The 25,981-nt window shown below is 29.8% G+C and overlaps 1 protein-coding gene across 3 annotated transcripts in view; it reads left to right on the top strand.

Moving 5' to 3' along the window:
- LOC142223683 (uncharacterized) overlaps positions 1-25,981 on the top strand; it is a 126,853-nt gene that overhangs the window by 86,626 nt on the left and 14,246 nt on the right. For 2 of the 3 annotated variants that reach the window (XM_075293537.1, XM_075293538.1), the window contains exons 3-4: positions 4,817-5,293; positions 25,148-25,186. In XM_075293537.1, the coding sequence (XP_075149652.1) occupies positions 4,817-5,293; positions 25,148-25,186 (516 nt within the window). The remainder of the gene's footprint in view (positions 1-4,816; positions 5,294-25,147; positions 25,187-25,981) is intronic. The other variant, XM_075293539.1, reaches the window with a different exon arrangement.

Below are 25,981 nucleotides of genomic sequence, written 5' to 3'. Positions count from 1 at the left end.
AAAATGGAATAAAACAAAACAAAGCAAAAAAAAATAAATACGGGAGTATTTGAAGATCTTCTAAGGGTATGTGGTTACAGTGGGCCACAGTGCGAAAAAAATTCAAGTTTACAAAAATAAAGAAATAAAATAAAACAACAAATGTTAAATTCCGGAGGAGCCTAAGTCCTTTTGGTGGTATGTGGTTACAGTGGGTCCCAGTATACAAAATTCGATTTAAAAGAAAGTAATAAAACAAAACAACAAATATTAAATCCAGGAGGAGCAGAGGTTTTTTGGGGGGTTTTTGGTTACAGTGGGTCACAGTATAACAAAATTAGAAAACTATTTTTTTTTTTTTCAAAAAAGGAATAAAACAAAACAAAGCAGACAATATTATATTCGGGAGGAGTGCTGGGTCAAAAAGCTTATGGCGATTTCGATTGGTAAAAAAAGTGCAACATTCTCCAAATTGACTGCAAAATATGAAGGACACTTTCATAGCTTTTGGATCCTGTATTCCTTCCAATATTATGAATTAACAATAACTTTGGATTGACATTATCATTTGGGCGAAAATACAATGAGGAAAAAAATAGTGTAACACCAGGGAAACATATTTTTTGCGAACCGAAAACGGCCTTAGTTTATTTTGTATTTATTTTCATAATTTATTATGATTTTAAATAAACTAATAAAAATAAATTCGGTAGGATCTGAAGTTCTTCTGAGGTTGCAATGGGATACAGTGTAAAAAATCGATTTTTTTTTCAACAAACAAAAAAAAAACAAAACACAGGGAAGGAAAGACAGAAATAGAAAACAAGAAAATTACTAAAAACAAGTATATACGGCCGCAAGTTCGGCCAGGCCGAATCTTATGTACCCACCACCATGGATTGCGTAGAAACTTCTACGAAAGACTGTCATCCACAATCGAATTACTTGGGTTGTGGTATGTTAAAACTTCTTATTCCTGCATGGTTGTTGGATACCATATACTAACATCACGAACCAAATTTCAACCGAATGGGAAGCATTTTGCTCTTCCAAGGGGCTCTGGAGGTCAAATCTGGGGATCGGTTTATATGGGGCCTATATATAATTATGGACCGATATCGACCAATTTTTGCATGGGAGTTTGAGGCCATATATTAACACCACGTACCAAATTTCAACTGAATCAGATGAATTTTGGTCTTCCAAGAGGTTCCGGAGGTCAAATCTGGTGATCGGTTTATATGGGGGCTATATATAATTATGAACCGATGTGGACCAATTTTTGCATGGTTGTTAGAGACCATATACTTACATCACATACCAAATTTCAGCCGGATCGGATGAAATTTGCTTCTCTTAGAGGCCTCGCAAGCCAAATCGGGGGATCGGTTTATATGGGGGCTATATATAATTATGGACCGATGTGGACCAATTTTTGCATGGTTGTTAGAGACCATATACTGACACTATGTACCAAATTTCAGCCGGATCGGATGAAATTTGCTTCTCTTAGGGGCCTCGCAAGCCAAATCGGGGGATCGGTTTATATGGGGGCTATATATAATTATGGACCGATGTGGACCAATTTTTGCATGGTTGTTAGAGACCATATACTGACACTATGTACCAAATTTCAGCCGGATCGGATGAAATTTGCTTCTCTTAGGGGCCTCGCAAGCCAAATCGGGGGATCGGTTTATATGGGGGCTATATATAATTATGGACCGATGTGGACCAATTTTTGCATGGTTGTTAGAGACCATATACTAACACCATGTACCAAATTTCAGCCGGATCGGATGAAATTTGCTTCTCTTAGAGGCCTCGCAAGCCAAATTTTGGGGTCCGTTTATATGGGGGCTATACGTAAAAGTGGACCGATATGGCCCATTTGCAATACCATCCGACCTACATCAATAACAACTACTTGTGCCAAGTTTCAAGTCGATAGCTTGTTTCGTTCGGAAGTTAGCGTGATTTCAACAGACGGACGGACGGACGGACGGACGGACGGACGGACGGACGGACGGACGGACGGACGGACATGCTCAGATCGACTCAGAATTTCACCACGACCCAGAATATATATACTTTATGGGGTCTTAGAACAATATTTCGATGTGTTACAAACGGAATGACAAAGTTAATATACCCCCCATCCTATGGTGGTGGGTATAAAAATAAAACAAGTATATATGGCCGTAAGTTCGGCCAGGCCGAATCTTATGTACCCTGTACCATAGATAGCGTAGAAACTTATATGAAAGACTGTCATCCTCAATCGAATTACTTGGGTTGTGGTATTTTAAATCGTTTTCTAAATTGTGAGTTAGTCCATACGTGGTATATATTACACAAAAAAGGTATGTGTTGATAAATCTACAAATAATTGCGAATCAATATGGACTTTTGCACGGTACGTAGGGAGCCAGAATTAAAATATGGGGGCTATATACAATTATGAACTTGATATGGACCAATTTTTGTGTGATTTGGGATCGATTTATCTGAGGGCTATATATAACTATAGACCGATATGGACCTAGTAAGGCATGGTTGCTAACGGCCATATACTAGCACAATGTACCAAATTTCAACTGACTCGGATGAAATTTGCTCCTCCACGAGGCTCCAAAACTAAGTCCCGGGATCGGTTTATATGGGGGCTATATATGATTATGGACTGATGTGGACCACTTTTGGCATGGTTGCTTTGCTTCTCCAAAAGGCACCGGAGGTCAAATCTGGGGATCGGTTTATATGGGGGTTATATATAATTATGGACTGATATGAACCAATTCCTGCGTGGTTGTTGGATACCAACATCACGTACCAAATTTCAACCTAATGGGATGGATTTTGCTCTTCCAATGGGCTCCGGAGGTCAAATCTGGGGATGGGTTTATATGGGGGCTATATATAATTATGGGCCGATTTCGACCAATTTTTGCATGGGTGTTTGAGGCCATATATTAACACCACGTACCAAATATCAACTGAATCAGATGAATTTTGGTCTTCCAGGAGGCTCCTGAGTTCGATGTGGACAAATTTTTGCATGGTTGTTAGAGACCCTATTCTTATACCATGTATCAAATTTCAGCCGGATCGGATGAAATTTGCTTCTCTTAGAGGGTCTGCAAGCCAAATTTGGGGGTCCGTTTATATGGAGGCTATACGTAAAAGTGGACCGATATGGCCCATTTGCAATACCATCTGACCTACATCAATAACAACTACTTGTGCCAAGTTTCAAGTCGATAGCTTGTTTCGTTCGGAAGTTAGCGTGATTTCAACAGACGGACGGACGGACGGACGGACATGCTCAGATCGACTCAGAATTTCACCACGACCCAGAATATATATACTTTATGGGGTCTTAGATCAATATTTCGATGTGTTACAAACGGAATGACAACCATCCTATGGTGGAGGGTATAAAAATATTAAATGCGGGAGTATTTGAAGCTCTTCTCAGGGTATGTGGTTACAGTGGGCCACAGTGCGAAAAAAATTAAAGTTTACAAAAATAAAGAAATAAAATAAAACAACAAATATTAAATTCCGGAGGAGCCTAAGTCCTTGTGGTGGTATGTGGTTACAGTGGGTCACAGTATACAAAATTCAACTTAAAAGAAAGTAATAAAACAAAACAACAAATATTAAATCCAGGAGGAGCCGAGGTTTTTTGGGGGGTTTGTGGTTACAGTGGGTCACAGTATAACAAAATTCGAAAACTATTTTTTTTTTTCAAAAAAGGAATAAAATAAAACAAAGCAGACAATATTAAATTCGGGAGGAGTGCTGGGTCGACAACCTTAGTTGTTAGAACCTTTATTTTGTTTTTATTTGCATAATTTATTATGATTTTAAATAAACTAATAATAATAAATTCGGGAGGATCTGAAGTTCTTCTGAGGTTGCAATGGGATATGGTGTAAAAAATCGATTTAAAAAAAAAAAACAAAGAAGGAAAGAAATACATAGAAAACTAGAAAATTACTAAAAAATAAAACAAAACAAAGCCGAAGATGTTTTGGGAATATTTGGTTACTGTGGTTCAAAGTGTAAACAATTTTAAAATTATTTTTTGTTGTGGAAAAAAAACTAAATAACGAAATAAAAAAAAAATAAATTTGGAAGAAGGCAAAGTCTTTTCTTGATCATGTGGTTACAGTGGGTCACAGTAAGAAAATACTAAATTCCGGAGGAGCCGAATATGTTTTGTGAGTATGCGTTTACAGTGGGTCATAGTGTAAAAAATTCGAAAACTATTTCTCCAAACAAAAACAATAAATAAATTATAATAAATTCGGGAGGAGACAAATTTATTAAAGACGACTTTTTGTAATCTTCAAAATCAACAGGTTATTCAAACTAAACTTTCAAATCGACTTTTTTTGTCGGGCAATCGCAAGAAAAAGAAATAACGACCAAAATTTCACTCTTCATTATATAAAATGGAAATTAGGTTTACAATTTCAAATGTAGAAAATCGCTTTTTGATTAATCAAAATTGACCTATCGAATTTTAATGTTGGTCAAAATTTACTAATCGACTTTTGATGGTGACCAAATGTTTATCGACTCTATGTAGAATTTAAAATGGGGGTACAGATTAAGGATCGAAAATCGTAATTAAAAAATCTAAAAGATGAATTTTTGTAAACTTCGAAACCGATTAATTCACAAATTGTATTAATCGATTTCAAATGTTGCATATAGAATTTTCGATGATTCGAGGTAATAATTTTGAAAAAAAAAATTAATTTTAAATAAAATTGCTACCAAAATTTTATCATTACTTAAATATGGAAATATTTTCTCTTCATTTTAGATACGCAAAACTTCTATGATTTTACGCTCTAATACTGCTAACAGTAATAGTGGTACATCAGCTAATGGTAACTCAACGGCTAGTGTTATGCCAAAATCAGCCAATGTCACCAATGAAGACAGTAATGGGTCTCAACAATCCTTCAACATCCTTACTGGTGGTAGCACACATTCAAATGCAAATTCCCTCTCGTTAAAATTACAAAATAATGCCAGTGCAACCATAGGCACCGGATCGTCGCCAACAACACAACAACAGCCAGCACTTATCTATTCCCCAGCCTCACCACAATCACCACACACAATGGCCACCAAATGTGGCTTTAGTCCCAATGTTACCACACAAAGCTGTACTGTCATCGATGACAAGGATGCACAAATCAAAAGCTTACAAGGAGAAATAGTCTCACTTAAGGATGTGATTAAATCTCGTGATGCTGAGATAGTCAAATTACGAAGAGAGATACACAAATTGAAGGTAAGTAGATCATGAGGGGATGAAAGCTCAAGAGGATGAATAGTTCAATGGGAAGCAATTAACAAGGATTGAAATAATATGGGTTTGTTGTGATAGAATATCCTATGATAGCATATGAGTGGAGAAAATTCAATATATGGAGTATGTCATTGTAGGTTATATACTATGATTATAAAATTCTATTGCATATTTAGCAAAAGGGTGGCAAAAAACTGTAACTACTTTGACATTCAAATTTTAAAAATTAAATTTTGACAAAATTTTCTATAAAAATAACATTTTGACAAAATTGCAGAAGAAAAAAAAAATTAAAAAAATGTTCTCTAGAAATGAAATGTTGACAAAAATTTCTATAGAAATAAAATTTTGACAAACTTTTTTTATAAAAATAAAATGTGTACTCAAATCGATGATTTGACAGTGGCAAAGGAAAATAGAGATGTTTGTACAAAGATTTATTTAGGCAGAGGCCAACTCTCATAAATATTTTTTCGGAATATTCCAGTGTGGTTCACTTTCGGTTTAGTGAACTACCCAAATTTATTCTGATAATTGGTTGATAGTTTTACTGCAAGTATAGGATGCTGATGAATGAATGTAGTAACTCCGAAACGTGCGTCCAACCAACCATCTTGCAGTCTATAAGGCTTTGCCCAAATAAATTTGACAAACACAACTTTCCTCTGTTGGTTAACCTACTCTTGTAGTTTAGCCAACGCAATGGTTTTAAAGCTGAGTACAAAACAGCAACTAAAAAATAAAATGTTGACAAAATTTTCTATAGAAATAAAATTTTTATAAAATTTTCCATAAAAATACAATTTTGACAAAATATTCTATGGAAATAAAATTTTGACAAAATGTTCTATAGAAATAAAATTTTGACAAAATAAACTATGGAAATAAAATTTTGACTAAATTTTCATAGAAATAAAATTTTGACAATATTTTCTATAGAAATGAAATTTTGACAAAATTTTCCGGAGAAATAAAATCTTTACAAAATTTTATATAGTAACGAAATTTTTACAAAATTTTCTATATAAATAAAATTTTGTAAAAATTTTCAACAGAAGTAAAATTTTGACAGCATTTTCTATAGAAAAAAATTTTGACAATATTTTCTATAGAAATAAAATGTTGACAAAATTTTCTACAGAAATAAAAGCTTGAAAAAATTTTCAATAGAAATTTATTTTTGACAACATTTTCTACAGAAATAAAATTTTGACAAAATTTTTTATAGAAATAAAATATTGACAAAATTTTTTATAGAAATAAAATGTTGACAAAATTTTCTATAGAAATAAAATTTTGATAGACATTTCTATATAAGTACAATTTTGACCAAATTTTATTATAGAAATAAAATTTTAATTAAATTTTCTATAGAAATAAAATTTTAACAAAATTTTAGACAGAAGTAAAATATTGACAAAATTTTGTACAGAAAAAAATGTTGACAAAATTTTGTATAGAAATAAAATTCTAACAAAATATAGAAATACATTTTTGACAAAATTTTCTATAGAAATAAAATTTTGACAAAATTTTCTATAGAAATAAAATTTTGACAAAACTTTCTATAGAACTAAAATTTTGACAAAATCTTGTATAGAAATAAAATTTTGATAAAATTCTGTATAGAAATAAAATTTTAACAAAATTTACTACAGAAATAAAATTTTGACAAAATTTTCTACATAAATAAACTTTTGGCAAAATGTTCTACATAAATAAACTTTTGGCAAAATGTTCTATAGAAATAAAATTTTGATAAAACTCTGTATAGAAATAAAATTTTAACAAAATTTACTACACAAATAAAATTTTGACAAAATTTTCTACATAAATAAACTTTTGGCAAAATTTTCTATAGAAATAAAATTTTGACAAAACTTTCTATAGAACTAAAATTTTGACAAAATCTTGTATAGAAATAAAATTTTGATAAAATTCTGTATAGAAATAAAATTTTAACAAAATTTACTACAGAAATAAAATTTTGACAAAATTTTCTACATAAATAAACTTTTGGCAAAATGTTCTATAGAAATAAAATTTTGATAAAATTCTGTATAGAAATAAAATTTTAACAAAATTTACTACACAAATAAAATTTTGACAAAATTTTCTACATAAATAAACTTTTGGCAAAATTTTCTATAGAAATAAATTTTTGACAAAATTTTCTATAGAAATAAAATTTTGACAAAATTTTCTATAGAAATAAAATTTTGACAAATTATCTATAGAAATAAAACTTTGAAAAATTTTCCTATAGAAATAAAATTTTGACAAAATTTTCTATAGAAATAAAATTTTTAGAAAATTTTCTATAGAAATAAAATTTTGACAAATTTTTCTTTAGAAATACAATTTTAATAAAATTTTCTATAGAAATAAAATTTTTATGAAATTTTCTAGAGAAATAAAATTTTGACAAAATTTTCTAGAGAAATAAAATTTTGACAAAATTTTCTATAGAAATAAAATTTTGAAAAAAATTTCTAGAGAAATAACATTTTAATAAAATTTTATATAGAAATAAAATTTTGAAAAAAATTTCTAGAGAAATAACATTTTAATAAAATTTTATATAGAAATAAAATTTTAAGAAAGTTTTCTATGTAACTAAAATTTTGACAAAATGTTCTATAGAAATAAAATTTTAACAAAATTTTCTATATAAATGAAATTTTGACAAAATTTTCTCTAAAAATAAAATTTTTCCTTCGTTTTGTTTTGTTATTGTTGGTTACTTGTTTTTTTTTTTAATCATTGTTGTTGTTTATGTTTGTACGAATTTATTTCGGCATAAGCCGGCTCTAATATAAAACCTTTTTTCGGAAGGTTGAAGTGTGGTTCATTGTTGGGTTTAATGAACTGCCTGAATTTATTCTGATAATTGGTTTATAGTTTTGCTGCAAGTAGAGGATGCCGATGAATAAATGTGGTAATTCCGAAACGTGCGTCCATCCAACCATCTTGCAGTCTACAGGGCTTTGCCCAAATAAATTTGACAAACACTCTTTTCCTCTGTTGGTTAAGCTACACTTGTAGTTTAGTCAATGCATGGTTTTAAGCTGAGATCAAAAACAACAATAATGATTGAAGTGAAACCAACAATAGCAAACAAAACGAATAAGTTTTGACAAAATTTTATACAGAAATAACATTTTGACAACATTTTCTAAAGAAATAAAATGTTGACCAAATTTTACTATAGAAATATAATTTTAATAAAATTTTGTATAGAAATAAAATTTTAATAAAATTTTCTATAGAAATAAAATTTTAGATAGAAATAAAATTTTGACAAAATTTTGGATAGAAATAAAATTTAGACAAAATTCTGTATAGAAATAAAATTAAAAAAAAAATTTCTTTAGAAATAAAATTTTGACACCATATTCTATAGAAATAAAATTGTGACAAAATGTTCTATAGTTATAAAATTTTGAGAAAATTTTCTTTAGAAATAAAATTTTTTATAGAAATAAAATTGTGACAAAATTTTCAGTAGAGATAACATTTTGATATTTTTTAAATATAATAATTTTTATATAATCAAATTTTCTATAGATATAAAATTTTAACAAAATTTTAGATAGAAATAAAATTTTAACAAAATTTTAGATAGAAATAAAATTTTAACAAAACTTTCTATAGAAATAAAATTTTAACAAAATTTACTACAGAAATAAAATTTTGACAAAATTTTCTACATAAATAAATTTTTGGCAAAATTTTCTATAGAAATACAACTTTGACAAAATTTTCTATAGAAATAAAATTTTGACAAAATTTTCTATAGAAATAAAATTTTGACAAAATTTTCTATAGAAATAAAATTTTGACAAAATTTTCTTTAGAAAGAAAATTGTGACAAAATTTTTTATAAATATAAAATGTTGACAAACTTTTCTATAGAAATAAAATATAAAATTTTCTATAGAAAATTTTGTCAAAATTTTCTATAAAAATATAATATTGACAAAATTTTCTATAGAAATATAGAAAATTAAAATTCTCTAAAGAAATAAAATTTTGACAACATTTTCTTTAAAAATTTTGCAATTTGTGAACCAATATATTTTTGTTTGTGTCAAAAATGAGAAATGCTTCTAAACTTGTTGGGCAAGTAGGTTTTAATTCCAACCCAAATCAAATCATTAGCTTTGTGATTCATATGTATGTGGAGGATACATGTACTGAAGTGTTTGCCTCTATGTATTTCCCTCACTCAATGGATGATAGGATATTATAACACGAATTTATAAACTCTTTAGTCACACAATATTAAATTTTTGTCTACATAGATACTATATTTATGTTTCTTTTTTTTTTTTTGCTAGAAGCTTCCCGCTTCAATTCGTTACCGCACAAATATTTTATTTAATATTTAGCACTTTTTGTTGCAAATCTTTTATTTGTCCAAATATACTCGATTGTTATTTAGAATATGAATAGTAGATGTTTATTTGTGAAATATATTAAAAAAAAATATATATACATCACACACATCTATCCCAATGTCAAGAGAACTATTTTTTATTACTATCAAATGTTGTTAAAAAAATCATTGAAAATTTCTTTTCTTAATATAAATTAGAAAAGTTTACTTTACGACGACCATATAGTAAGACAAATCTGATTACCACTAACTTTTAATTAAAACTTATTTATATCAATAAAATTGTTAATTGAATGTTTTTCAAATATCTATTAATTTAATTCTATGAAATAAATTTATCACAATTAATTTAAATCTATAAATTTAATTTAATACTATTAACTTAATTTAACTAAATTGAATTCTATTAGTTAAATGTAATTTTATTATTTTAATTGAATTCTATTAATTAAATTTTATTCGATTAATTTAATTTGTTCTATTAATTAAATTCAATTATATTAATTTAATTTAATTCAATAATTTAATTACGATTTATTAATTTAATTTCGATTTATTTAACTTCAAAAATTCAATCGGTAATATTTTTCTCTGTATTCTTTTGTTTTCAGTATACTAACTCACGATATTAAAAATTTGCTAATTCCGTTCTAGAACGTCACCTCGTTTAATACAGATTAAACAAGATATGCTATTAGCAGTTATTATCAGTTTTATTACTTTCGTTATATTAGATTTGTGAGATTTCTTTCTATGAGGGTCTTTGGATGTTATCTTCTAATACACATTTTTCACGCAATGTCAACGCAAAAAAGTTAGGTTTTTTAATAATTTAAGAGTACCCTAAAAATGGTTTTATTTACCCAATTTTTTTTGTCAAGCAAATGTGACAAATTGTGACCAAATTGTGTTATTTATTTTAACGAAATTTTTAAGACTAAAAACAATGTTTATTTTAATAGGTCCCCACTCCCGTATGAGTTTTTAAAATGTTATTATTTAAAGTAAATACAAAAAAAGGAACAAAACCGTTAATAATATATATTTTGTCAACATTAAAAAATGTCATTGAATATTATTACTACACCCTAGTGATGGATATATAGTCATATACAAAGGAAGTTAAAGTCATTGACCCATAAAAGCCCGAACTCTGGAGGGGTTAATGAGCCACGTTGAAATATAACAAAAATTATGAGTCAGAAAGTAGGGCAGGTACAATTTATCTATCCATACAATGCTGCTTAATTTAATTTGATATATTTATACCCTTCACCACTACTGTTGTACAGTGTATAATAAGTTTGTGCATTTGTTTGTAACGTCAAGAAGGAAAAGTCAGAGACCCATCGTTTAGTATACCGATCGTCTTAGAATTGAATTCTGAATCGATTTTGCTATGTCCGTCCGTCTGTCTGTTCATGTATTTTTGTGTGCAAAGTATGTTACAGGTCGCATTTTAAGTCCGATGGTCTTCAAATTTGGCATTTTTTCCGGACAAAGACAATCGCTATGGATTTTGAAAAATTTTGGATTTTGGAAATTTTGAAAAATCGGTTCAGATTAAGATATAGCTGCCATATATATATTTAATTGGAGGGTTTATCAACCGATCTTCTTCAGATTCCGTACATCCGAATATTTTATGTGACTTGAAAAATATCAACCAATCGGTTCAGATTTAGATATAGTTCCCATATATAAATTTCGCCCGATATGTACATATATGGTCCCAGAAGTCAGAGTTTTACCCTGATTTGCTCACAATTTTGTACAAGGATTACAATTAACATTGTCGTCAATTGTGACAAATTTAGTTGAAATCGGTTCAGGTTTAGATATAGCTCCCATATATACCTTTCGCCCTATTTCACACGAGTCGACCATAGAGGCCAAAGTTTTATACCTATTTACGTGAAATTTTGAACAAGGAATAGAATTGACATTCTTCCAATACTTGCCAAATTTGGTAGAAATCGGTTCAGATTTAGATATAGCTCCCATATATATCTTTCGACCCATTTAGACTCATGTGACCATAGAGGCCAAAGTTTTACTCCGATTGATGTGAAGCTATGCACAGGGTGTAGAATTAATATTATAGCTATCCATGCCAAATTTGGTTCAAATGGGTTCAGATTTTGATATAGCTGTCATATATATCTTTCACCCGATTTAGATTCATATAACAACCGAAGACCAATTTTTTCATTTCGATTTACTTGAAATTTTTCGCTGAGAGAAAATTTCACATTTTATACCCATTTCAACAGAAGTACAGGTATACACGATATGTAAATAAAGGACATATATATATACAGAAGTTTACTGCAATTGATTTTATTTTACACAGAAGAAAGATTGAACATTATATCTAACTGTGTAAAATTTTATCCAAATCGGATTTATATAAAGCGCCATATATTCCTCCGATTTAGGCAAAAATGGTACAACGTCAGCGAAAATGTCCCCATACTTTCCCCAGAAGATTTTCATAAGGTCCCGGCTGTGTAAATGTGGCTCTATGTGGCCAAATATTGTCACAATCCCGACAATTGTGGTGAAATTTAGTCAATATCCTTGTGAACTCACCACTGCTAAGGAGCAAAAATAAAAATTCCTCAAATTGTCCTATACCTCTAATACATGTGTATCGTCGGATAAATCATAAATGCACTTTTGTGTAATAAAATGGCTTTAGCTTTATATTTCCCATATTTACATTTAACGTCCAGAGATTTCGTAGAAGTTTAAAAATGCTCGGTTCTGATTTAAACATTTGTATATTGGATTCTAAACCTTTATATAGCTCCCAACAATTTTACGTCAGCTGCATTGCTTTCGCATTAGCTCTTCAGATGTGATTCTTTTTCAGAATTCCGGATTACATTTCGCAAAAAATAAGCAACAACTTGAACAAAAATGATCAAAAATGTTGGTTTCCATAGAAAATGTTGTCAACATTTTACTTCTGTAGAAAATTTTTTGAAAATTTTAGTTCTGTAGAAAATCTTATCAAAATTCTATTTCTATAGAAAATCTTATCAAAATTTTATTTCTATAGAAAATTTTGTAAAATATTTTATTTCTACAAATAAAAATTATCAACATTTTATTTTAATAAAAAATTTTGTCAAAATTTTATTTCTATAGAAAATTTTGTCAAAATTTTATTTCTATAGAACGTTTTGTCAAAACTTTATTTCTGTAGAAAATTCTGTCAAAATTGTACTTCCATAAAAAATTTTGTCAAAAATTCATTTCTATAGAAAATTTTGTCAAAATTTTATTTCTATAAAAAATTTTGTCAGAATTTTATTTCTTTAGAAAATTTTGACAAAATTTTATTTCTATAGAAAATGTTGTCAAAAGTTCATTTCTATAGAAAATTTTGTCGAAATTTTATTTCTTTAAAAATGGTGACAAAATTTTATTTCTATAGAAAAATTTGTCAACATTTTATTTCTTTAAAAAATGTTTGTCAAAAATTTATTTCTATAGAAAATTTTGTCAATTTTTTTTCAAAAGTTTATTTCTGTCAAAAGTTTATTTCTTAAAAAAATTTTGACAAAATTTTATTTCTTTAAAAGATTTTGACAAAATTTTATTTCTGTAGAAAATTTTGACAAAATTTTATTTCTTAAAAAAAAAAGTTTATTTCTATAGAAAATTTTGACAAAATTTTATTTCTATAAAAAATTTTGTCAAAATTTTATTTCTATAGAATATTTTGTCAATTTTTTTTTTCTATACAAAATTTTGTCAAAATTTTATTTCTATAGAAAAATTTGTTAAAATTTTATTTCTATAGAAAATTATGTAAAAATTTTATTTCTATAGAAAATTTTGTCAAAATTTTATTTCTATAGAAAATTTTGTCAAAATTTTATTTCTATAGAAAATGTTGTCAAAATTTTATTTCTATAGAAAATTGTATTAAAATAATATTTCTAGAGAAAATTTTGTCAAAAGTTTTTTTTTTAAATCTTATCAAAATTTTATTTCTATAGAAAATTTTGTCAAAGTTTTATTTCTATAGAAAATTTTGTCAAAACTTTATTTCTATAGAAAATTTTGTCAAAATTTTATTTTTATAGAAAATTTTGTCAAAATTTTATTTCTCTAGAAAATTTTCCAAAATTATACTTCCACAAAAAAATTTATCAAAATTGTACTTCCATAAAAATTTTGTCAAAAATTCATTTCTATAGAAAATTTTGTCAAAATTTTATTTCTATAAAAAATTTTGTCAGAATTTTATTTCTTTAGAAAATTTTGACAAAATTTAATTTCTATAGAAAATGCTGTCAAAAGTTTATTTCTATAGAAAAATTTGTCAAAATTTTATTTCTTTAAAAAATGTTGACAAAATTTTATTTCTATAGAAAATTTTGTCAAAAATTTATTTCTATAGAAAATTTTATTTCTATAGAAAATTTTGTCAAAATTTTATTTCTATAGAAAATTTTGTCAAAATTTTATTTCCATAGAAAATTTTGTCAAAATTTTATTTCTATAGAAAATTTTGTCAAAATTTTATTTCTATAGAAAATTTTGTCAAAATTTTATTTCTATAGAAAATTTTGTCAAAATATTATTTCTATAGAAAATTTTGTCAAAAGTTTATTTCTATAGGAAGATTTAACAAAATTTTATTTCTATAGAAAATTTTGACAAAATTGTATTTCTATAGAAAATTTTGACAAAATTTTATTTCTGTAGAAAATTTTGTCAAAATTTTATTTCTATAACAAATTTTGTCAAAATTTTATTTGTATAGAAAATTTTTCACAAAATTTTATTTCTATAGAAAATTTTGTCAAAATTTTATTTCTACAAAAAATTTTGTGGAACTCCGAACTCTTTCGCACATAAACCCCATCATTTTGTTTGTTCTCAAACTGCTCAAATACGGAAAGCTTTACATTTCAGAAAAGTAAATAATATCATTTTTTCGATATAAGTGATTGATCGATTTTTGACTCTTGGATCCCAAGATCATATTTTTTTATACTCCTTGATGTCATATTTTTTTTACTCTTTTTTATTTTTTTGAAAACCAAACAGCAAAAAAAAATGACTTATATTCGTTTACTAAGAACGGGTCAAAATCCTCAATTTAATTATGCAAGAAAACAAATCTCCACAATGCAAATGAATACCAGAGGGCCAAGACCCGAAAACAATTGCCTCCAATGAAACTTTGTAAAGAGCCATTGAGAAAAATCATGAGCTTATATTTATAGTTCGTCGGTTGGTCAGTGAAACACCACCACTTAGGCTCATACTACGTAATAGCATTTTGTTGTTGTTGTTTCAGTGGCATTGTGATGCGCTCTCGCCATGACATTGTTGACTTTTTCGGTGGCAATCATTGTCGCAAAATATATCACCGCACATTTGTTTACCGATCATTTTTACACTTTCCGAAATGTCGCAAAGAGCTTAGCCTACAATACCCAGCTATAGTAGTGATCTGAGAACATAGAGTAGATGGTATAGGGATGTCAGTTTTGAATCGAAAACATGAAATTCGAATTTTTGTTTTTTTACAAACTCACAGAAGGATACAATTTTTATGACTAATAAGTATGGCTAAATTCGTTATGGCGAACGGAAGGCCTGACGGAGGGACATTACTGAATCGACTTTAAATTTCCTCATGCCCTAGAATGTATATACTTTTTTGGGTCTGAGACCAATATTGACATGGTTAGTATACCCACCATCCTAGGTTAGGTTAGGTGACAGCCCGATGTATCAGTCTCACTTAGACTATTCAGTCCATTGTGATACCTCATTGGTGAACTTCTCTCTTATCACTGAGTGCTGCCCGATTCCATGTTAAGCTCAATGACAAGGGACCTCATTTTTATAGCCGAGTCCGAACGGCGTTCCACATTGCAGTGAAACCACTTAGAGCTTTGAAACCCTCAGAAATGTCACCAGCATTACTGAGGTGGGATAATCCACCGCTGAAAAACTTTTTGGTGTTCGGTCGAAGCAGGAATCGAACCCACGACCTTGTGTATGCAAGGCGGGCATGCTAACCATTGCACCACGGTGGCTCCCATCCCCCATCCTATGGTGGCGGTTATAAAAACCTTTGTTTTTCAGCTCAAAAATCAAAGTTGACTCCGACCTATGTTATATTAAGAATTTAAACTGGCATCCCCAATATAAAGTTTTTCTGTTGTTGCAAGATAAGATTTTTTTGTTATCTTGAAAAAAAAAAATCAAGAGCTGTGACAAACAGGCACAAGGAGTCAAGTATTTTGCCGGCAATTGCTTAATTTGCATAAGAAAAAACACATTTTTTAGAGCAATTGTGCATTTTACAATGAATATTGTTTTCTCTACTTTTAAGTGTAAATAGGCTATTGCGATAAGTACGAAGTCTACAAAACAGATCATCAAATTAGTAATTTATTTTGGACATAGTCTCCAATTAAATTCGATATCATTTCCCCAGTAATCCATATGAAAACAAGTAAGAAAAGTCTAAAGTCGGGCGGGGCCGACTATATTATACCCTGCACCACTTTGTAGATCTAAATTTTCGATACCATATCACATCCGTCAAATGTGTTAGATGCTATATATAAAGGTTTGTCCCAAATACATACATTTAAATATCACTCGATTTGGACAGAATTTGATAGACTTTTCCAAAATCTATAGACTCAAAATTTAAGTTGGCTAATGCACTAGGGAACACAATTTTAGTAAAAAAATATGGGAAACATTTAAATCTGAAGCAATTTTAAGGAAACTTCGCAAAAGTTTATTTATGATTTATCGCTCGATATATATGTATTTAGGAAAATTAGGAAAATTAGAGTCATTTTTACAACTTTTCGACTAAGCAGTGGCTATTTAATAAGGAAAATGTTGGTATTTTGACCATTTTTGTCGAAATGAGAAAATCATATATATGGAAGCTATATCTAAATCTGAATCGATTTCAATTAAATTTGGCACACATGACTATACTACTAATTGTACTCCTTGTGCAAAATTTCAAGTTAATCGGGATAAAACTCTGGCTTCTGGGGCCATATAAGTCCATATCGGGCGAAAAATATATATGGAAGCTATATCTAAATCTGCATCGATTTCAATTAAATTTGGCAAACATGACTATACTACCAATTGTACTACTTGTGCAAAATTTCAAGCTAATCGGGATAAAACTCTGGCTTCTGGGTCCATATAAGTGCATATCGGGCGAAAGATATATATGGGAGCTATATCTAAATCTGAATCGATTTCAACCAAATTTGGCACGAATAGCTACAATGCTAAATCTACTCCTTGTGCAAAATTTCAACCAAATTGGGCCAAAACTCTGGCTTTTAGGACCATATTAGTCCATATCGGGCGAAAGATATATATGGGAGCTATATGTAAATCTTAACCGATTTCAATCAAATTTTGCACACTTGACTATACTACAAATTGTTCTCCTAGTGCAAAATTTCAATCAAATTCGGCCAAAAATCTGGCTTCTGGGTCCATTAAGTCCATAGCGGACGAAAGATATATATGGGAGCTATATCTAAATCTGAACCGATTTCAATCAAATTTTGCACACTTGACTATACGACTAAGTGTTATGTTTGTACAAAATTTCAAGCAGATCGGTATAAAACTCTGGCTGCTGGGTCCATAATAGTGCATATCGGGCGAAAGATATATATGGGAGCTATATCTAAATCTGAACCGATTTCTTCCAAAATCAATAGGGTTCTATTCTGACCCAAATTAGGAACATGTGCCAAATTTGAAGGCGATTGGACTTAAATTGCGACCTAGACTTTGATCACAAAAATGTGTTCACAGACAGACGGACGGACGGACAGACGGACAGACGGACATGGTTATATCGACTCAGGGACCCACCCTGAGCATTATTGCCAAAGACACCATGTGTCTATCTCGTCTCCTTCTGGGTGTTACAAACATATGCACTAACTTATAATACCCTGTTCCACAGTGTGGCGCAGGGTATAAATAGGGTTTCTGCCCCCGTTCAAATAAGTCTCAAACCAAACTTATTTTTTACAGTAGTAGAATACGATGGATGGTACAGCAGTTCCTAGCTCAATTCTACAAATTTGAGTATGGCGAATATGATGGTATGAGCCGGAGCTTTATCATTCTAGAAAAACATATTATTCTTGGCCAATTGCGGTCATTTTGCTTTCCATTCGTTGTCGAATCGGCCAACTAATTCTTCATAATCAGTGTTACTTTCGTGGCAACTTTGGCACTACGAGTATTTTCAAGCAGCGATATTTTCTGTCACTAAATTTTTATGCCACCTTTTTGTCATACTCTGGCCCATATTGCATTTGCGAACCATTTTCTCTTTTATATCATAATGCTTTCAGTGGAAAAGTGCACCGCCTAAAAACTAAGCTAATTTTGTCTAATTTAATAATAGAAAACTGTTTGAAACTGGGAAAGATTTTTTTTAACTAAAGGGCACTAATTTCGATATCAATAATTTATTTTTGAAGACGATATTAATTAAAATATATTTTATAACATCCAAGTTTTATTTTATTTTAAACTAAAAACTTATGAATATCTATAGCATTTTGATTGATTTAGTATACAATTTTACTTATCTTCACACGCTTTGAGTATTGATCTTCCATCACAGACACAGTTTCCCCACTAGCCAATAAGAAACTACTAACATTTGGAGAAAATTTTACCAAACCAAAAATCATATTTTGAAATATTTTATTTCTATAGAAAATTTTTTCAAAATTTTATTTCTCTAGAAGATTTTCTTAAAATTTTATTTCTCTAGAAGATTTTCTAAAAATTTATCAAAATTTTGTTTCATTAGAAATTTTTGTAAAAATTTTACTTCTCTGGAAAATTTTGTCCAAATTTTATATCTCTAGAAACTTTTGTCAAAATTTTATTTCTCTGGAAAATTTTGTCAAAATTTTATTTCAATAGAAAATTTTCTAAAAATTTTATTTCTATAGCAAATTTTGTAAAATTTTATTTCTATAAAAAATTTGTCAAAATTTCATTTCCATATATTTCATTTGTCAAAAATTTATTTCTATAGAAAATTTTGTCAAAAATTTATTTCTAAAGAAATTTTTTTTCAAAATTTTAATTCTATAGAAATTTTTATACCCTCCACCATAGGATGGGGGTATATTACCTTTGTCATTCCGTTTGTATCACATCGAAATATTGCTCTAACAGCCCATAAAGTATATATATTCTGGGTCGTGGTGAAATTCTGAGTCGATCTGAGCATGTCCGTCTGTTGAAATCACGCTAACTTCCGAACGAAACAAGCTATCGACTTGAAACATGGCACAAGAAGTTGTTATTGATGTAGGTCGGATGGTATTGCAAATGGGCCATATCGGTCCACTTTTACGTATAGCCCCCATATAAACGGACCCCCATATTTGGCTTGCAGACCCTCCAAGAGAAGCAAATTTCATCCGATCCGGCAGAAATTTGGTACATTGTGTTAGTATATGGTCTCTAACAACCGTGCAAAAATTGGTCCACATCGGTCCATAATTATATATAGCCCCCATATAAACCGATCCCCCGATTTGGCTTGCGGAGCCTCTAAGAGAAGCAAATTTCATCCGATCCAGCTGAAATTTGGTACATGGTGTAAGTATATGTTCTCTAACAACCATGCAAAAATTGGTCCACATCGGTCAATAATTATATATAGCTCATCCGATCCGGCTGAAATTTGGTACATAGTGTTGGTATATGGTCTTCAACAACCATGCAAAAATTGGTCCACATCGGTCCATAATTATATATAGCCCCCATATAAACCGATCCCCCGATTTGGCTTACGGAGCCTCTAAGAGAAGCAAATTTCATCCGATCCGGCTGAAAATTGGTACATAGTGTTGGTATATGGTCTCTAACAACCGAGCAAAAATTGGTCCACATCGGTCTATAATTATATATAGCCCCCATATAAACCGATCCCCCGATTTGGCTTTCGACGCCTCTAAGAGAAGCAAATTTCATCCGATCCAGCTGAAATTTGGTACATGGTGTAAGTATATGTTCTCTAACAACCATGCAAAAATTGGTCCACATCGGTCAATAATTATATATAGCTCATCCGATCCGGCTGAAATTTGGTACATAGTGTTGGTATATGGTCTTCAACAACCATGCAAAAATTGGTCCACATCGGTCCATAATTATATATAGCCCCCATATAAACCGATCCCCCGATTTGGCTTACGGAGCCTCTAAGAGAAGCAAATTTCATCCGATCCGGCTGAAAATTGGTACATAGTGTTGGTATATGGTCTCTAACAACCGTGCAAAAATTGGTCCACATCGGTCCATAATTATATATAGCCCCCATATAAACCGATCCCCAGATTTGACCTCCGGAGCCCCTTGGAAGAGCAAAATTCATCCGATTCGGTTGAAATTTGGTACATGATGTTAGTATATGGTATCCAACAACCATGCAGGAATTGGTTCATATCAGTCCATAATTATATATAACCCCCATATAAACCGATCCTCTGATTTGACCTCCGTTCCCTTTTGGAGAAGCAAAATTCATCCGATCTGGTTGAAATTTGGTACGTGGTGGTCAGTCTGCAATTATATATAGCCCCCATATAAACCAATACAGAGATTTGGTTTTGAAGCCTCTTGGTACATTGTGCTAGTATATGGCCGTTAACAACCATGCCTAACTAGGTCCATATCGGTCTATAGTTATATATAGCCCTCAGATAAATCGATCCCCAATCGTACAAAAATTGGTCCATATCAAGTTCATAATTGTATATAGCCCCCATATATGCGACCCCCACATTTCAATTCTGGCTCTCTAGGTACCGTGCAAAAGTCCATATCGATTCGTAGACTTACCTACACTTACCTTTTTTTTCTACTATATACCACGTATGGACTAACTCACAATTTAGAAAACGATGTTAAGAAGTTTTAAGATACCACAACCCAAGTAATTCGATTCTGGATGGCAGTCTTTCGTAGAAGTTTTTACGCTATCCATGGTGGAGGTTACATAAGATTCGGCCTGGCCGAACTTACGGCCATATATACTTGTTTTTTTTTTTTAATTTCGTTACTATAGACAATTTTGTAAAATTTTTATCAAAAATTTTGTCAAAATTTTTTTTCTAAAGAAAATTTTTTTAAAATTTTATTTTTATAGAAATTTTTCTAAAAATTTTATTTTTATAGAAAATTTTGTCAAAATTTAATTTCTATAAAAATTTTGTCAAAATTTTATTTCCCTAGAAAATTTTCTCAAAATTTCATTTCAATAGAAAATTTTCTCAAAATTTCATTTCAATAGAAAATTTTCTAAAAAATGTATTTCTATAGAAAATTTTGTCAACATTTTATTTCTTTAAAAAATGTCATAAAACGTTTTATATTCTGAAGAAAATTTTATCAAAATTTTATCAAAATTTTAGTTATTAAAAAATTTTGTCAAAAATTTATTTCTACAGAAAATTTCAGCAAAGTTTTATTTCTATAGAAAATTTTGTCATAATTCTTTTTTCCATAGAAAATTTTGTCACAAGTTTATGTCATAAAAACTTTTGTCAAAATTTTATTTTTATAGAAAGTTTTGTCCACCTTTTATTTCTATAAAAAAATTTTGTCTAAATTTTCTTTCTGTGGAAAATGTTGTCAAAATTTTATTTCTATAGAAAGAAATTGTAAAAATTTTATTTCTTTAGGATATTTTGTCAAAATATTTCATTTTATTTCTATAGAAGATTTTCTCAAAATTGCACTTCTATAGAAATGTTTTAAATTTTCTTCTTACGAGGGCAGTTCGGAAACTACTTAGCCTAGCACAAAAAGCGCGGTATAAACAGAAAAAAGTTAAGTGTTTTAAAAACTTCCATCTCTGTTATGAACACTTGTTAAATTTTGTTTCGATCTGGCAACTCCTTCATATAGAAACAGGTGTTCAAAAAAGACGTATCCGTATTTTTTGTTTACAATGGAAAAATTAAAAATGCGTGCTGTCATTAAATTTTTTCCATAAAAAAGGTTTATCGAGACAAGAAATTCATAATGCGTGAAATTGCTAATATCATGGGCATTTCAAATGATCGAGTCCATTTAATTTTGCATGAAGAACTACAGATGAAAAAGCTTTCTGCAAGATGGGTGACGCATTTGTTAACAGTCGATCAAAAACGCATAAGAATGAATATTTCTCAAGCTTGTTTGGATTGTTTTAAGCGAGATAAAATGGATTTTAAGCGTCGTTTCATAACTGTTGATGAGACATGGATCCACCACTATACTCCAGAGATAAAAGAACAATCCAAACAATGGACTGAAGCAAGAGGAAGTGCCCCAAAGAAGGCAAAAAAATTTAATCGGCTGGTACGGTTATGTCAACGGTTTTTTGGGACTTCAGAGGTATTTTATTGATTGACTATCTGCAAAAGGGTAAAACAATAAATTCAGAGGACTATTGCAACCTTTTGGATCAATTAAAAGTACAAATTCGAGAAAAACGTCCTGGCTTACAACACAAAAAAATAATTTTTCATCAAGACAACGCACAAGAGTGTTTTAACAATGGCTAAAATCAACGAATTAAAGTACGAGTTGCTTGACCACCCACCTTATTCTCCTGATTTAGCTCCCCGTGATTTTCACTTGTTCCCAAATCTAAAAAAAAAAAATTCCTTGCTGGCAAGCGTTTTACCTCAAATGAAGATGCAATTACAGTTGTAAACCACTATTTTGAAGACCTTAAGGAAAACTATTTTAATCAAGGGATAGAATTTCTAGAAAAGCGTTGGACTAAGTGTATTGAAGTTTCGGGAGATTATATTGAAAAATTAAAATATTTTTGAAAACAAGTAAGTAAAGTAGAAAGTCGGGCGGGGCCGACTATATCATACCCTAAACCACAATTACAGAATTAGTAATCATAAGCATTTGTGGGGTAACATATAGGTCTGGGAGATAAACCGCAGTTGCATCTTTAAGAAAATTAAGGGGTACATGTCTATGGGTGCTTTGTGTCAATCTGACTATACATCATAGTCAATGTTGCCAAGGAATATGTTCGGTTTACCCTAAAAGGACAAAAAAAAGTTTCCTACTTTCCCATACATTCCCAAACAATTTTCCCTACTATATTTTTCGTTAAATTTAAAAAATTTTACAAAACAAAAATGGTTCTAAGTACTTTATTATCTTAAAACATGAATATGCAACGTATATAACTTGGAATATAAATTTGTACTACCACAACGGTTGCCACAGTTAGTAGAATATTATAGAAATTAGTAACCTTTTTTGTTAAATCTCTATAAAAATAAAATTTTGGAAAGAGTTTCTATAAACAAATTTTTTGTGAGAAATTTTTCTATAGAAATAAAATTTTGAGAAAAAATTCCACAGAAATAAAATTTTGAGAAAATTTTTTATAGAAATAATATTTTGAAAAAAATTTCTATAGAAACACAATTTTGACAAAATGTTCTATAGAAATAAAATGTTGACAAAATTTTCTACAGGAATAAAGTTTACCACACATTATTAAAGATCAAGCCTTGCCGGCTTCTAATTTCCTCCTCTAGAGCCACCAAAATGTAAAAATTATTACAAATTGTGTTGAGTGAAAATGTCCTACATTGTGGGCCTACGTCCCTACAAGACGCTAAATATTAGAAAACCCCTACATATAGGGAATTTCCCCTAATTCTAGCATCACTGGCTGTGTAGATATTGAACCTACAGAGTTAGTATGCCACTAATATTGAGCCCATTATTAAAAAAAGAGAAAATCGTTAAATGAGTGTGGGTAATAAATACAAATTTGTAAAAATCGAGCAATATTCTTATATAAGAGCTACAAGTACGTATAAGTACGATCGTAGTACATCAAAATTTGAAATTTGAGTAACATTGGTTAATAAATAAGAGTACTATGGTCAAATTTGGGAAAATCGAGCAATGCATATATATGGAAGCTATATCTAAATCTGAACCAATTTCCATAATATTTTGCGGGTTTGATTAATACCACACAAGGTTACTTTGTGCAAGATTTGAGTACGATCAGTTAAGAAATGAGGCCTGTATGGTCAAACATAAGGTTATTAGGGGCGAATTTTTCAAAATCGGGTGATACATATATGGGAGCTATATCTACATGTGAACCGATTTCGATGAAATTTTGCACATACCATTAGTACTACAGAGGACTGAATCAAGCCAACTTTGAGTAAGATCGGTTAATAAATAAGGTTTATATGGCCAAATTTGGGAAAATGGGGCTATACATATATATGGGAGCTATATCTAAATCTGAAGCGATTTCGATGATTTTTGCAAATATAGTTTGTGCTATAGAAGACTACATTTAGCCAAATTTGGATAAGATCGGTTGATAAATAAGGGTTTTATGGCCAAATTTAGAAAAATCGGGCTATAGCTAAATCTGAACCGATTTCGATGATTTTTTGCACATATAGTTAGTGCTATAGAAGATTATATTTAGTCAACTTTGAGTAAGATCGGTTGATAAATAAAGGTTTTGTGGCCAAATTTGGGAAAATCGGGCGATACATATATATGAGAGCTATATCAAAATCTGAACCGATTTGGATGAAATTTTGCAGACTTGAAGGGCTTTTGCCAAATTTTGTGACGATCCGTTTGAAAAAACGCACAACGTGACCCCATTTGTCGAAATCGGGCGATACATATATGTGGGAGCTATATCTAAATTTGATCCGATTTCTTCCAAATTCAATTGCGTTCGTCCCTGTGCCAAAAAAACTCCCTGTACCAAATTTCATTTCGGTTAATAATTGCGACCGGAATCCTGTGAACAACAAATACATGAACAGACGGACGGACGTACGGACACCAAGCGCTAGATCGACTCAGGAGGTGATTCTGAGTCGATCGGTATATATTTTATGGGGTCTAAAATCAATATTTCTGGTAGGCACATTTTTTGGCCGATCAAACTTATTATACCCTGACCACTATGTGGTTTAGGGTATAAACACCGCACCGCCGCGTATAGAAAATTTTTGTCAAAATTTTATTTCTAAAAATCTACCTTTTTTGGTCGAATTCTATCAACTGTGACAATCTTGATTCACAGATCGTAAACTATATGCTCACAATAGTTTTTATTTAAATGGAATTGTTTTTGTTACGATTTGCGTTTTATTTCTCATAATTTTACTAATAATATGCTAATTAATTATCTATACTGCCAATCGGCTGAATGATCATTGCCCATAGTCTATGACAATAATCTAATCGAATTTCTTTACAAATACATTTTTTTCTCTTTCTCTTACCTTCGTTTTTTTTTCATTTCTATAAATAAATTTTTTTATATTCTTTTGCGTTTTTGAATTTTACGAATATTACAGGAACAAATAGATTCTAAGCAATTAAGTGGAAAAATTAAGGTAAACTGATAATAGTTTTAAATTGAAATAAAAACAGAAAAAACAAAAACAAAACGCCTATATGCAATGAAAAATAAAACGGCTATATTAAGAAATGATTATAAATAAAAATTTACAAAAACAAAACAAATTATAAATACTCATACTATACACTCAGGAAAATAGTGTTTTTCTACTATACACTCAGGAAAATAGTGTTTTTCTACTTTTTGAATATATACACAAAAACTCATATTTCTAAATTAACCCTTAAATGTCCACTGTATCTTTTAGGTTACAACAAGAAAAAAATTCTTACGTCTTAGAATTTTTGAACGAATTCTATGAATTGAAGTTTGTTGCATTTAAAACATCCTAATGCAGTTTTAAAAAATATCTTTTTTCCGAAAAATTTTTAGTAGTTCTTTGTAATCTGAATCCTAAAATCAGGCAAATCAAATGTTGCCTTATAATTCAAAAACCTATAAATTAATATTTACCAGAGATAAAAGTAATGTTGGTTAAAAATCTGTGTAGTGTAAAAATATCTCTCTCCTCTTAACTAAAATCTAATTTTTTACTTATAAAAAAAAAAAACTTAATTTACTTTTAAATCATTTAAGATACAGCCACTATTTTTGGAAAAAACGTAAAAAACAAAATTAAAAAAATGTTATTTTTTACCATTTTTCATATTATATATTTTTTCGGAAAAATCGATGTTCTTTTGGGAAAAAAACCTAAAAAAGAAATTAAAAAAAATTATTTTATACCATTTTTCATATTATATATTTATGGGTTAAATATAGAGTTACA

This window comes from Haematobia irritans, chromosome 2 (assembly GCF_050003625.1).
Source record: "Haematobia irritans isolate KBUSLIRL chromosome 2, ASM5000362v1, whole genome shotgun sequence".
Lineage (NCBI taxonomy): Eukaryota > Metazoa > Arthropoda > Insecta > Diptera > Muscidae > Haematobia > Haematobia irritans.
This window is presented reverse-complemented; position numbering and strand designations above follow the sequence as displayed.